This window comes from Hippocampus comes, unplaced genomic scaffold, assembly GCF_001891065.2.
Source record: "Hippocampus comes isolate QL1 unplaced genomic scaffold, H_comes_QL1_v1.1 scaffold326, whole genome shotgun sequence".
Lineage (NCBI taxonomy): Eukaryota > Metazoa > Chordata > Actinopteri > Syngnathiformes > Syngnathidae > Hippocampus > Hippocampus comes.
In genome coordinates this window covers 1,530,593-1,545,171 of record NW_017805930.1, presented here as the reverse complement: position 1 = coordinate 1,545,171, position 14,579 = coordinate 1,530,593, and the positions used below count along the sequence as shown (strand labels likewise).

General features: G+C 43.3%; 1 protein-coding gene across 1 annotated transcript; it reads left to right on the top strand.

The window, feature by feature from the left end:
- Nucleotides 1-1,877: 1,877 nt before the first annotated feature.
- Nucleotides 1,878-14,519, top strand: LOC109527763 (myosin heavy chain, fast skeletal muscle-like). The gene is made up of 40 exons (XM_019889853.1): nucleotides 1,878-1,989; nucleotides 2,904-3,115; nucleotides 3,589-3,732; nucleotides 3,816-3,972; nucleotides 4,063-4,090; nucleotides 4,159-4,273; nucleotides 4,335-4,427; nucleotides 4,649-4,712; nucleotides 4,784-4,882; nucleotides 4,965-5,068; nucleotides 5,142-5,280; nucleotides 5,361-5,479; nucleotides 5,707-5,856; nucleotides 5,932-6,102; nucleotides 6,175-6,484; nucleotides 6,566-6,645; nucleotides 6,733-6,820; nucleotides 6,897-7,014; nucleotides 7,087-7,210; nucleotides 7,278-7,414; nucleotides 7,495-7,750; nucleotides 7,822-8,064; nucleotides 8,150-8,326; nucleotides 8,395-8,540; nucleotides 8,613-8,703; nucleotides 8,781-9,170; nucleotides 9,245-9,371; nucleotides 9,443-9,561; nucleotides 10,036-10,232; nucleotides 10,295-10,478; nucleotides 10,560-10,725; nucleotides 10,794-10,918; nucleotides 10,988-11,296; nucleotides 11,381-11,584; nucleotides 11,670-11,795; nucleotides 12,111-12,281; nucleotides 12,346-12,450; nucleotides 12,533-12,628; nucleotides 12,766-12,900; nucleotides 13,644-14,519. Exons 2-40 carry the CDS (start codon nucleotides 2,912-2,914, stop codon nucleotides 13,665-13,667), a joined length of 5,835 nt encoding a protein of 1,944 aa, XP_019745412.1. The 5' UTR covers nucleotides 1,878-1,989; nucleotides 2,904-2,911; the 3' UTR covers nucleotides 13,668-14,519.
- Nucleotides 14,520-14,579: the final 60 nt, after the last annotated feature.

Genomic DNA, 14,579 nt, shown 5'->3' with positions numbered 1-14,579 from the left:
TAATGGCTTCTATAATTGCAACGTCATTGTAGTGCTAGAGTTGGATTACGGCGAGGAAGTCCGCACTGAAGTCCCAGGAGCCAAATGGAGGGGCCACCACTGTTGTTCACACTTGTGGTCCTCACCTTGTATTCCTCCCCGCCAAGAGCTTAAGTTTCCTACACTCTCCCCGGCTAAATGTGGCCCACATGTGTTCTTAGCCGACACGCCGTCACCCTCTAACTAGGAAACAAGGCGGGCTGCTAACCTTGGCCCAGGGTTGCAACAAGAAGTCATTCAAGTAGACCAGAATGAAGTCTTTCCCAAGATTTATTCATCCAATGCGCCTATCTGATATCGGAAGACTGCCACAGCACACCATCCAAACAAATAACACAAAAAGTATATTCAAAGGTTTTTAGTAACTCAATTTTCGTACAGTGGACCCCCACAGTCTCCTGGTTCTTCACCTGTGCATTCAGCTACTGATTGATGTTTTTTGTTTTTTGTTTTTTATGTGTGTTGCTATCCACTGCCATCCGTGGTGATTATTTTGTTCATGACTAAAGACTAATAAAAAAATCATAGGTTAGCATTATTTGTGCATGGAAAGGTTAATAAACGATATCTGCTCATACATCATCCTGTTTTTTTGTTAGGTGGTGGTGAGGCCTGTATTGTACTTCTTGGCTCAAGCCACCATGGGTTCTTGAAATGCTTCTGACCTTGGTTTTTACCCTGGATTCAAGGACCACCTGCTTTCTTGGATTTAGAGGCCTTAGCTTCCGGCCGTGGTCACAATGACAATTATGCGTTCTCCCAAAACGAACATCACAAAGTCAAACTTTGGAACACAACCACTGGCATCTAGCGCAGACCCAAAGACACAAGGGTAAGAGAATCATCAGGACAAATCAGTCCTCCCAGGATTTAATGGGCTATTTTATGTCTGTTGTGGCAAACTGGAAAACTGCAATACATATTGGATGGTGAAAGTGCAATCGCAATTTTGCTCTGAAAATTAAATAAGCTTACATTTTGAAATAGGTGTACTTTTTCCTTTTACTGAAGTTAATGCTGACATAGGGCTGGTGCTATCCAGTATTTTTACAACCAAAAATTCTACCGACTATCCTGTACACTGATCAGGTACAAGTTGAGTTCGCATTGTAAAAAAAAAAAAAAAAAAAAAAAACACTCTTTCTGAAACTAAGAGTAAATAGAGAAACATTTGAAAAGTATCCATCAGATTTGCAGTTTAGCACTGCTGACTCAAATGTGGGCGTTTTTGTCCTATTGAAATCCATCAAAACTATTTTGTAATTCACCCCAGTGAATCATAAAATTTGGAGAAAATGGGTTTCGGTCGGGACTCGAAAATTTTAATTTTTTTTTTGTTTCGTATATCATTGAGTTTTGGAGAAGAAAGTCAAACACAAATACAAAACACTCACAAGGTGCAAACAGACACAAAGGCACACATGATTATTGCATTGTGTTTTGGGCATAATTACACTTCACAAAATCAGTTTCTTTCTTTACATTCTATTTCGTTAGGTTTTTCTATTTACATGCATCAGAGGGAGTTGACATTATTATTACAAAAACCTGGAAAAAAAACCCTGTTTTTAGGGGGGTGGATTTGAATGGCATTTCAATGGGTAACATGAATTTGATATAAGGAGTATATTAAAGCCAAGATGTCAATGAAGTAGCCCATGACAGCAGCGAGTGGACATAAAAATAGAGGTGAAGGATCATCACCTGTTGCCAAAGACGTCTTGCTGTTAAGATCCCGGAAGAACCATTTTAAGATGGCTAAGATGGGTAATGCGGCCGGATTGACATTAGAAAAGTCACATTGCCAAGTTTGGAATGTCTGCTTTGGCTTGTCCTGCACATGATGCCGATAAAAGAAAGCTCCTGCTTTCCACTCATTGACTCACGCTGAAACTTCTCGTTCAGACCGGTGACCCAAAGTACAGCTGACTGCGTCCCTCTGACACTTAGGTGAGTTGATTCGAAACCTCAGTTGTGGGGGTCTGGATTTTACTTGGGCATTTATTTTTCGGACGACTTATTTTTACTTCCTGTTCTTCTAAAAATATATTAGTACTTTCTAATCCTTTTTTTTAAGTCAAAAGAGGCTCTTTCCGTTTTTCAACTTCTCTGGGTGACGACACGGCATAAAAGGTATTTCATTGCAAAGTTAAATCAATGCTTCCAGATCATTTGTATTAATTCTTTTCAGTTTCAATTAGCAATCGAAAAGTAAAAAACTCATTTTTTGATTTTTGGTCAAATTGAACCCAAAACATGAAAAACTACCTGACTTTATTTCATTTTTTTCAGTAATGCAGCTGGACTGATGCTTGAATATCAAAATCAAACCCAGTCCGGTGGCCTGTTTTTCAGTTTCGTATGAATGGAATCAGCCAGTTGTTAGATATTATGCACTAGAATGAAAAGCAAATGATTCACACATGGATTGAAGTCAAACAAGGTTGAAATCTTGGGGGTCTTAAAATAAAGAAAAAAGGAGAGCAGCAACATAGAGGAATGTTAGTTCGAGAACATTAATGACCAAGATGCAAAGCTATGGGAACACATTTTGATAGCATTAAAGCCTGCGTTAATAACGAAGGAAATTTATCTTTTCATTGTGCCAGTTATCTAAATAGGTATTGTATAATTGACAGCAAAAATTCATTTTTACTACTGTCGATTTCAGAGGCTGTACTTTTGCAAAACTTTAATCGAACTAAAGAAGTTGAATCAGCATCAGTCTTTTTTTTTTTTTTTTTTTTTTAAATCAAAGAATTCATACGCTGAGCTAAGTCGAGAGTGGGAATGCTTTTGCAAAACCTTACTGTTAATTTCTCTACTGTGATGTGCTTTTGGCACTCTGACGTTTTTGCCTACAGGCGTCGCCATGAGCAGTGATGCGGAGATGGCCCAATATGGGCCGGCCTCCATATTTCTGCGCAAACCTGAGAAGGAGCGCATCGAGGCACAGAGCCGGCCATTTGACGCCAAGACTGCCTGCTTTGTGCCGGATCCCAAGGACCTGTATATCCGAGGTGTTGTCCAAAAGAAAGAAGGTGGCAAAGCCACTGTGAAGACGGAATCAAATGAGGTGATGAAAAGGGACACATCGTTCTGAATGAATTGTATCTAAAAGTGTTCCATATACAACCAATTTATTATTATTTTATAGATTTCATATACACCCATCCATCCATTTTCCGATCCGCTTTATCCTTACAAGGGTCACTGGGGGTGCCGGAGCTGGAATCGAACCCGGTAACTCTGCACTGTGAGGTCGACGTGCTCACCACTTGACCATGGGGCCGATTTCATATACATATGAGTGGAAATGTTCAGGGATTAAACAGCTAAATTAAATTTCAATCTGAAATTTCAACGCAAAGCCCAAAATCCAGCCAATGTTAGTCAGGCAGCCCGGTGGTCAACAGTTCAGGGTGTCCCCCACCTAAAGCCCGAAGACAGCTGGGAGAGGCTCCAGTACGCCCGTAACCGTCGTGGGGATAATCGGATTAGAAAATGGTTGGATGGATGTATTTAGTCATTATATTCTGTCTACTGTAGACTGTAACAGTCACAGAAGAAGACTGTCACCCCATGAATCCTCCAAAGTATGACAAGATCGAGGACATGGCCATGATGACGCACCTCAACGAGCCGTCTGTGCTGTTTAACCTCAAAGATCGTTATGCAGCGTGGATGATATACGTGAGTTTGGAGCTGCGCCTGAGGCCTTTGCAAGATTTCCAGCATTTGGCTCGAAACTGACGCAACTTGCCACCCTCCCCCAGACCTACTCCGGACTCTTCTGTGTGACTGTGAATCCGTACAAGTGGCTGCCGGTGTATGACCCGCAAGTGGTGTCAGCCTACAGGGGCAAGAAGCGCATGGAGGCTCCTCCTCACATCTTCTCAGTGTCTGATAACGCCTATCAGAACATGCTCACAGGTGAGTGTTCAGGTTCAGGAAGGGGACAAATACTTTTTCACAGCACTGAATGCTTTGTGTACTGAATGAATTTGTCTTGTGTCCTGCCAGATCGTGAGAACCAGTCTGTCCTGATCACGTGAGTCACTTGCATGAACTCTTGTTTGAGCTCTTGGAGCATCTGAATGTGTCGCTCTGTTTCCACAGTGGAGAATCTGGTGCAGGCAAGACTGTCAACACCAAGAGGGTCATCCAGTACTTTGCGACAATCGCGGTGTCTGGTGGCAGCGATAAGAAGGAACAGACACCTGGAAAGATACAGGTATGAGAGTCAAACTCTCAAATGCCCACTGAGAAAAGATCTGATTCTTTGTGTTTTCTAGGGAACTCTGGAGGATCAAATCATCTCAGCGAACCCTTTGCTGGAGGCATTTGGCAATGCCAAGACTGTGAGGAATGACAACTCTTCACGTTTTGTAAGTATTTTACTCAACCATAAATGTCACATGTCAACTACAACCAGAGTTGCAAGACACCATAGCCTTGAATTAACAACTATGTTCATACATACAGTATATATACTCTGATGTGTTGGTCTTCATCTGTGTATGTTCTTTGTTATTGCGTCATGGGGACAACAGGTTTTGTATCTGGATTTTGTATCTTTTATTTTGTGAGAAGATTCTAAATTTTTCAGGGTAAATTCATCAGAATACACTTTGGAACAACAGGGAAACTATCTTCAGCTGATATTGAAACATGTAAGTTTATCTTTCCGCTATGTCTGTCCTCTGCAGCATTATCAAATATCATATGTTGTTCTTTGGTCCAGATTTGCTGGAGAAGTCGAGAGTGACGTTCCAGTTGTCGGATGAAAGAAGCTACCACATCTTCTACCAGATAATGACTGGCCACAAACCAGAGCTCATCGGTGCATTAAGATGATGATGCATATGGTGCGGAGGAATGAATGACATTCATAGAAATGTAATATTCTGCTTTTGTCTCTGCAGAAATGTTGCTCATAACTACAAACCCATATGACTTCCCCTTGATAAGTCAAGGGCAAATCACCGTGGCCAGCATTGATGACAAAGAAGAGCTCGTGGCAACAGATGTGAGTTGGCTTTACTCAATGGTGCACGAATGCCTTTCACCATTCCCTCTGAACTCCATTTTTGATCCAATAGACCGCCACTGACATCCTGGGCTTTAGCAATGAAGAAAAAATGTCAATCTACAAATTGACTGGAGCCGTGATGCATTATGGGAACATGAAGTTCAAGCAGAAGCAGCGAGAGGAACAGGCGGAGCCCGATGGCACTGAGGGTAAGACTCCATGCTGTTTGTAACAACGGTGAAGAGACACAGACAGACACACGGTTGCTGTTTGTCATTTTGTTTTTCAGTGGCTGACAAAGTGGCCTTCCTCATGGGGCTGAATTCCGCTGACCTGCTGAAAGGCCTCTGCTACCCCCGCGTCAAAGTGGGGAATGAGTACGTCACCAAGGGCCAGACCGTCCCCCAGGTACCGCCTCAAAAACAATTTGTGTCATCATGAATGATTTGCCTAAGTACGGCCAACTAACCAGCCAGTTAACTATTCGGTTGAGCTTATTCAAATATGGGGACAAGTTTTGTCATCACACCAGATGCTGCCTTTACATCTGAATGCAGTTGATTTAATTAAGAACATAATCGGCTCCAAATTGTTGTCTCCGGCTTAAGTACTGAAGTGAGCGATTTTTACTTGAGGTGGCCAATTCAGTTGGCGCCCTGGCCAAGTCCGTCTATGAGAAGATGTTCTTGTGGATGGTGATACGCATCAACGAGATGCTCGACACCAAGCAGCCACGGCAGTTCTTCATCGGAGTGTTGGACATCGCAGGATTTGAAATCTTTGACGTGAGCTGGGACGTTTACCTCATTTTGGTCTGTTCATGTTGTGGCTCCTATACTCACATTAATCTCTTCATGTAGTACAACAGCATGGAGCAGCTGTGCATCAACTTCACCAACGAGAAGTTGCAGCAGTTCTTTAACCACCACATGTTTGTGCTGGAGCAAGAAGAGTACAAGAAGGAAGGCATCGACTGGGAGTTTATCGATTTTGGCATGGATCTGGCAGCCTGCATAGAGCTCATTGAAAAGGTGGGATATGCCTGCTAATTCAATAAAATGACTACTGTCAAGCACTATTCCAATTCTTTCTCCAATCCCCAGCCAATGGGCATCTTCTCCATCCTTGAAGAGGAGTGTATGTTCCCCAAGTCGTCAGACACCTCCTTCAAGAACAAGCTCTATGACCAACATCTTGGGAAAAATAATGCTTTCCAAAAGCCCAAAGTGGTCAAAGGCAAGCCAGAGGCTCACTTCTCCCTGGTGCACTATGCCGGAACTGTGGACTACAACATTACCGGCTGGCTGGAGAAGAACAAGGACCCGCTGAATGAGTCTGTGGTGCAGCTATACCAGAAGTCCGCTTTGAAACTGCTGTCTTATCTCTATGCCTCCTTTTCTGGAGCTGAAGGAGGTAGAAAACATGTTCAGTGATGTCCATGTTCCATCTGAGTGTCCCTAAAACAAATGAGAGCACTTCGTTTCTGTCTCATAGACTCCGGTGGTGACAAAGGAGGGAAAAAAGGGGGGAAGAAAAAGGGCGGTTCCTTCCAGACGGTGTCTGCAGTTTTCAGGGTACCAAGAATTTGTGAGCATATCAGACCAGAATATGTGTAACATGGACCATCCCGCTCAAGAGTATGTGTACCCGACTATTTTCAGGAAAATCTCGGAAAGCTGATGACTAACTTGAGGAGCACTCACCCTCACTTTGTACGGTGTCTGATTCCCAATGAGGTTAAAACACCAGGTGCCATTTATATGCAATTTTAAGATTAAAATAAAATAATTTATTCAACAGTTAGTTTAACAATTATTTTCTGCAGGTATCATGGACAATCACTTAGTAATCCATCAGCTGCGCTGTAACGGTGTGCTGGAGGGGATCCGCATCTGCAGGAAAGGATTTCCCAGCAGGATTCTCTATGCTGATTTCAAGCAGAGGTCATGAATGCGACAAAGTTGCGTCATGTTAAATTACTGCAGCTTGTAATGGTCTTGATCCAAAATGAACAGATACCGAATCTTGAACGCCAGCGCTATCCCCGAGGGACAATTCATCGATGGCAAGAAAGCTTCTGAGAAGCTTCTGGGTTCCATCGATGTTGATCACACTCAGTACCGCTTTGGCTCCACAAAGGTAAGAGTTGTGGCATATTGGACTTTGCTTTTCTAACATGAATTAGTTATAACTGATGTTTTTCCAGGTCTTTTTCAAAGCTGGTCTACTGGGGAATCTGGAGGAGCTGCGAGATGAAAAACTTGCTTCTCTTGTGACGCAGACGCAAGCTGTTTGTCGAGGTTATCTCATGAGAAAGGAATATAGCAACTTAATTGCCCAAAAGTATGATGATAAATCTCATTTCAATAGACAATGAAATGATTGCTGCACAGACCAAAATATGTGATGTGTATATCTGACAGAGATTGTGTGTGGATTCTACAATACAATCTGCGCTCCTTCATGAACGTCAAACACTGGCCATGGATGAAGCTTTTCTTCAAGATAAAGCCTCTGCTCAAGAGTGCAGAGACAGAAAAGGAGATGGCCACGATGAAAGAAGATTTCATCAAATGCAAGGAGGACCTGGCCAAGTCAGAGTCCAAGAGGAAGGAGCTGGAGGAGAAAATGGTTTCTCTGCTCCAGGAGAAGAATGACCTCCAACTTCAAGTGCAATCTGTGAGTTTCGCTGTACCTCCTATTTGATGAAAAAGTCTGCGCCATTTATTGACTTCTCTCCTCCTCCTCAGGACGCGGAGAACCTCTGTGATTCAGAGGAACGATGTGAGGGTCTGATCAAAAGCAAAATCCAGCTGGAGGCCAAACTCAAAGAGGTGACAGAGAGGATGGAGGATGAGGAGGAAATCAATTCCGAGTTAAGTACCAAGAAGCGAAAGCTTGAGGACGAATGCTCTGAACTTAAGAAGGACATTGACGACCTTGAGATCACTTTGGCTAAAGTGGAGAAAGAGAAACACGCCACTGAAAACAAGGTTTGGACATTGGCCTGCATGATCTGTTGATGTGGTAATTCAAACTTATGATCAGGTCAAAAACTAAAAGTGATCTATTTCATAGGTTAAAAATCTGGTCGAGGAGCTGGCTGGCCAGGAAGAAACCATCGGCAAGCTGAGCAAAGAGAAGAAGGCCCTTCAAGAAGCCCACCAGCAGACCATGGATGACCTTCAAGCTGAGGAAGACAAAGTCAACTCGCTGACAAAGGCCAAGTCAAAGCTGGAGCAACAAGTGGATGATGTGAGTTGTGGTTGAATGTTGATGTCCAAGTGCTAACAAAAAGGCTCATTCGTCTCACTGCTCTGCAGCTTGAAGGTTCCCTTGAGCAAGAAAAGAAGAGCCGCATGGACCTGGAAAGGACTAAGCGCAAGCTGGAGGGAGACATTAAACTTACGCAAGAAACCCTGATGGATGCAGAAAATGACAAACAGCAGTCTGAGGAGAGGGTGAAGAAGTAGGTGAATGTAGGAATGGGCCAAGGAGGAGGTTGCACCTGACACGTGACATTATTTTCTCGTTACTACAGAAAGGAGTTTGAAACCAATCAGCTGGTTGGCAAAATTGCAGACGAGCAAACAATCAACAACCAGCTTCAGAAGAAGCTAAAGGAGCTCCATGTAAGGATGGTTTTCGTCACACATGAACCATATTGACAGTTAGTCCTCCTTAATGATCCATCACTTTGTGTTTCAAGGCTCGAATTGAAGAACTGGAGGAAGAAGTGGAAGCTGAGCGATCGATGAGGGCCAAGGTAGAGAAGCAGAGGTCCGACCTGGCTCGGGAGATTGAGGAGGTCAGCGAGAGGCTGGAGGAGGCCGGAGGAGCCACTGCCTCTCAGATTGAGATGAATAAGAAGCGCGAGGCGGAGTTCCTGAAAATCAGGCGCGACCTGGAAGAAGCCACGCTGCATCACGAGGCCACATCCGCCGCATTGCGCAAGAAGCATGCGGACAGCATGGCTGAACTCGGAGAGCAGATCGACAACCTGCAGAGAATCAAGCAGAAACTTGAGAAGGAGAAAAGTGAGTTTAAGATGGAGATTGACGATTTGGCCACCAACATGGAATCTGTGGCTAAAACCAAGGTTAGAGCCGTCCAACATTTCAGAATGCCGAGGCTACTTTGCATCCTGATGTGTTTCTAATTGTACTTGAACAGGTCAACCTGGAAAAAACCTGCCGCTCTCTGGAAGACCAGCTAGTGGAGTTTAAGACCAAGAATGATGAAAACAGTCGGAACATTGCAGATCTCACCAATCAGAGGGCCCGGTTTCAAAATGAGAATGGTACATAAACTCCACTCAGCAGCTGAATGAACTGCATTCTGTCCAACTAAGTCAAAATCTATGTCTTGTAGCTGAGTTATCCCGACAACTGGAAGAGCGAGAGAGCGTCATATCCCAGCTGACCAGAGGAAAGCAAGGTTTCAGCTCACAAATTGATGATCTCAAAAGACTCATGGAGGAGGAAACAAAGGTAAGCAAAGCTTTTTTTTGGGGGGTGGAGGGGGGATGAAAAAGATATGAATCAATTTGGAACTTGTTCGTCGACGTCAACATGAATCAAGATTTTGGGATTGAGTATGAGCTCTATTAGCCAGTCTTTCAATGATCATGTTAACTATGTCTTATTGTCCGTGTTTGTTTTAATCAACCTTTTTGGGGGAATGTAAATTACGGCCAGAATTGGGTTTACCTTCTAAGCAGGTTACCTCTGGTTGCATTTTCTTTTTGACTTTCACTTCACACATTCACGACAGTAGAGAAGGCGGCTTGCTAATCAGAAGTATATTTCCTTCTGAATATGAGACTTTACGTACCACCCCACAAGAAGAACCTCAGTCATTGAGACCATTTCCTGTTTTCTCAATAGGTTGGTCAAACGACATTGTTTACAAGTGGTCAGAAGAATGTGTGACACGATAGTGATTTGTCATATACACCTACACAGGCCAAGAACGCTCTGGCACACAGCCTCCAATCATCTCGTCATGACTGCGACCTCCTGCGTGAACAATACGAGGAAGAGCAGGAGGCCAAGGCAGAGCTGCAGCGTGCTTTGTCCAAAGCCAACACCGAGGTTGCTCTTTGGAGAAACAAATATGAGACGGATGCCATCCAACGCACTGAAGAGCTGGAGGAGGCCAAGTAAGCTCAGGCTCACGCTCGGAATGATTCACATAACTGAGTTTTGGCAATATCTTCCACAGGAAAAAGCTGGCCCAACGTCTCCAAGAGGCGGAGGAACAAATCGAGGCAGTGAACTCAAAGTGTGCCTCGCTGGAGAAAACTAAACAGCGACTTCACAATGAAATGGAAGATCTCATGGTGGACGTGGAAAGGTCCAACAACGTAGCAGCCACACTGGACAAGAAGCAGAGAAACTTTGACAAGGTATGTGGCTTGTAAGATGGAGGTCAATCTCTCGACTTCCAGTCCTTAATGAAGAGGACAATCATGTTTTGTTGAGTTCAGATTCTAGCAGAGTGGAAGCAGAAGTATGATGAGTCTCAGGCTGAGCTGGAAGGCGCTCAAAAGGAATCTCGATCATTGAGCACGGAGCTCTTCAAGCTGAAGAACTCATACGAGGAGGCCCTTGATCACCTGGAGACACTGAAGAGGGAAAACAAGAACCTGCATCGTAAGCCTGAGAAGTAAGAATAAACTTTTGAGATTACTTAATAAAATGTGTCTACTGTCCAAATTTAGAGGAGATCACAGACCTGACAGAGCAGCTAGGAGAAAGTGGGAAAACGATCCATGAATTGGAGAAATTCAAGAAGAATGTTGAAACCGAAAAATATGAGATGCAAACTGCGCTGGAAGAAGCTGAGGTAAGCATCACACACGATGTCAAATATTCGAAAGAAGACAAACTATTATGACAACGTTCATTTGTTCAGGCCTCCCTGGAACAAGAGGAATCCAAGATACTCTGCATCCAAATGGAGCTCAACCAAGTCAAAGCGGAGGTGGACCGGAAAGTGGCGGAGAAAGATGAAGAAATTGACCAGCTGAAGAAGAACAACCAACGAGTGATAGAATCCATGCAGGCCACTCTGGACGCTGAGGTCCGTAGCAGGAATGATGCCCTGAGAGTTAAAAAGAAAATGGACGGAGACCTGAATGAGATGGAGATCCAACTAGGCCATGCTAACAGACAGGCCTCTGAAGTTGTGAAGCAACTGAGGAACGTGCAAGGGCAAATGAAGGTTTGATAATACCGGGTTTTTCATGGAAACCAAATTGTGGCAGAGGTAATCCCTTTCAAACCAAAAACTCCAATGTGTTTTCAGGAAGCCCAAATCCACCTGGATGACTCCCTTCGAGCTCAAGATGACATGAAGGAGCAGGTGGCCATGATGGAACGCAGGACCAACTTGATGCAGGCTGAGATTGAGGAGCTCCGAGCAGTCGTGGATCAGACGGAGCGCAGTCGCAAATTGGCAGAACAGGAGCTAATCGATGCCAGCGAGCGTGCGGGACTTCTTCATTCTCAGGTGTTTTTCGTCAAAAGTCTTGAACCACTCAAATGTAGTCTCCCGCGTGTGTTTTCACCTCCAGCATCTGCTTTGGTTTCGACAGAACACCAGTCTCCTGAACACCAAGAAGAAGCTGGAGACGGATGTTACTCAGCTTCACGTTGAGATAGAAGAAGCGAGTCAGGAGGCCAGAAATGCAGAGGAGAAGGCCAAGAAAGCCATCACTGATGTAAATATATTATTCATCCACAAGGGATCTTCACTTCTTTTTCGGAGTGGCGTGATTTAAGTCCCCAAAAAATAAAACCAACCCTGTCGGTTACTGTGTTTGTAGTTTAATGACATGCTGCGTCCCCTGTAGCACGAGGAGAGATATAAATGACTACGATAGGATTTCCAGAGATCTGCTGATGAAATTAAGACGTAAACGAACTAAAAGTACATCGAAAAAGTAAAACAGAAACTAAAAAAACGAAAAACTCTCTCAACCATGGTGTTGGGATTCATACTTGAAATTGAAACCCTGCTCCTGTGGTACTTCCAGGCCGCCATGATGGCTGAGGAATTGAGGAAGGAACAGGACACCAGTGCCCACCTGGAAAGGATGAAGAAGAATCTGGAGGTGACGGTCAAGGACCTGCAGCACCGCCTGAATGAGGCTGAGAATTTAGCCATGAAAGGCGGGAAGAAACAGATGCAGAAGCTTGAGACCAGGGTATAAACACAAAAGCATTTTGAACTTAGTTTAGCTTTGTCTTCACTAAAATGTGCTAAATCAGGTACGTGAGCTGGAGACTGAATTGGAAGCTGAGCAAAAGCGCTCGAGTGAGTCCATCAAGGGAGTCCGTAAATACGAGAGGAAGGTCAAAGAGCTAAGCTACCAGGTATACTGAAACTTTAAGCCTTCTGGTGGCTTTTTTTCTGCTCGTAGAAGGTCTTTGTCGACTGAAATGTTATCTCTTTTAGGCTGATGAAGACAAGAAAACCAACGTTCGACTGCAGGACCTGGTGGACAAGCTGCAGATCAAAATGAAGGCCTATAAACGTCATGCTGAAGAAGCTGTAAGTACACGGTCATTTTAGCTAAGCCAACTATGTTTTTAAAAATCAAACGCATGTGACCTTTTTCTTTAGTGGGGTGTAACAAAATTAATGGCATTTCAATTTACTTCGCATCAATCCTTTTATTCATTCTTCAGGAGGAGCAGGCCAACATGCACATGGCCAGGTTCAGGAAGTCTCAGCATGAGTTGGAAGAGGCTGAAGAGAGAGCTGACGTGGCTGAATCGATTGCCAACAAGATGCGAGCCAAGTCCCGTGACATTGGATCAAAGGTAACAGACATGTTTGATGTCCCTACACCATCTCTTCATAGATTTGTATACACTGTCAGTGGTGGGCTGTGTATTTAGTACCTTGGACATTAGTCGGGGCTTGCCTGACTTAATCCACTGCTTAATACCACCGCTACAATGTTGCAACTATAGAAACCATCAACACTGTACAACCCCCCTCCCAAAAAAAACACAAGGTGGTAGAAAAGCACATTTTTATTTTAGACAAGGCTTTGGATGCGCAAAATGAAGCTCTGCCCTCACTTCAACATTGTTCCACCAAAACAATATTTCTATATTAGATAACAGTGAAATGGTGACTTTCTCAGGGAACAACAAAGGATAGTTAGCCCCCCCACCCCCCCAAAAAAAGAAATCCGTGAGAAGTCAAATTGCAAATGCCGAACAGCAAATATGCAAGACTTACCTCTCAATGAACTTAGATGGGCCGACATTACTGATTGTGTGAAGAGCATATGCATTTTAGACTGACATGGCAACACAGAGACTGAAATCTGATTGGAAAAATCAATGTAATGTACATACACATACTAGAAGTCGTGCAGCCAAGACAAATGTTACAAAGTGAAGAGAATAAACTAATGGTCATAAATTAATAAGATTTCTTGATACAAATACTCTACCTGAACTTTGAATTTGGTTTCTAAATGTAGATCACTGCTTCTGATATTGTTTTAGGAGAGTAAGATTGATTACCGTTTCGGCTTCTGATGTTGTTTCAGGGACCTGAAGTACAAGGAGAGTAGCTGAATGTGGACCCAGACGCCCACCACAGCCGACGCCATTTTATCATATCATTGCATGCTTAGTCACTGAAAAGTCAATTAAAAATAGCCATTTAATAAAAATAATGATTCATCCCAAACATTGTCACACATTTAACACGTACGCACACACAGAAGCATCAGCATCAACTGAAGAACGTCAAATTCGTAACGTTTAATACTCACAAAATCTGCTGCCTATTTGAACTTTTCCTTTTTTTTTCCTTCGGCCAACAAGTTTTCTTTTTAAATCTCCGCGTTGCTGATGCTGAAAGTAAAGTTAGTCCACTTCCTGTAAACGTACACAATACAGATTTGAGCTCGCCATAATTTTGCTAACACTGAAAGTAGGCACTCTAATCATCCAATCGAAGCACGCGAAAATGAATACGCCATGGACATCTGCGGATGGGTGTCATCAACTTCAAATCTAATTGGTCAAATTATCAGTGCTGACATCTGACTGGCCCACAGTTCCACGGTACCTCCCTTAATTTAACTCGTACCGGAAGCAGCGTTCGTTTCAATTATAACATAAAATGTAAAAACATGACAAAAACAACAATAAACCCAGACATCTGACCACCGTCGAATCTCCAAATCAAAGACGTTACTTACTATATGTCTACTCTAAACTGCTCACGTTTCATGGAAATTGCTGACTGATGCCAACTTGCTACACAAGGCTTCCCTTAGCTTTAAGCTTAATGTGATCATTTAATATTCACGTGATGTCGTAGTTGGTTTTATTAGTTTTACATGTCTCATCTGTAATTGTGCCTTCATGAAGTTACTTTCATTGCATGTTCAGAAAAGTAAACATTGAAGAACATTTTTGCTGTTGTCCTATATCTACATTAAGGGTATTGTGCCATTATCCTCACACTACAGTCA

Excerpts from the sequence above, each read along its gene's own strand:
- LOC109527763 (XM_019889853.1), top strand. The coding sequence starts at position 2,912 with ATGAGCAGTGATGCGGAGATGGCCCAATATGGGCCGGCCTCCATATTT. Across the intron at positions 7,015-7,086 it reads TATGCTGATTTCAAGCAGAG|ATACCGAATCTTGAACGCCA; the intron begins GTCATGAATGCG and ends CAAAATGAACAG. Across the intron at positions 12,629-12,765 it reads AACGTCATGCTGAAGAAGCT|GAGGAGCAGGCCAACATGCA; the intron begins GTAAGTACACGG and ends TTCATTCTTCAG.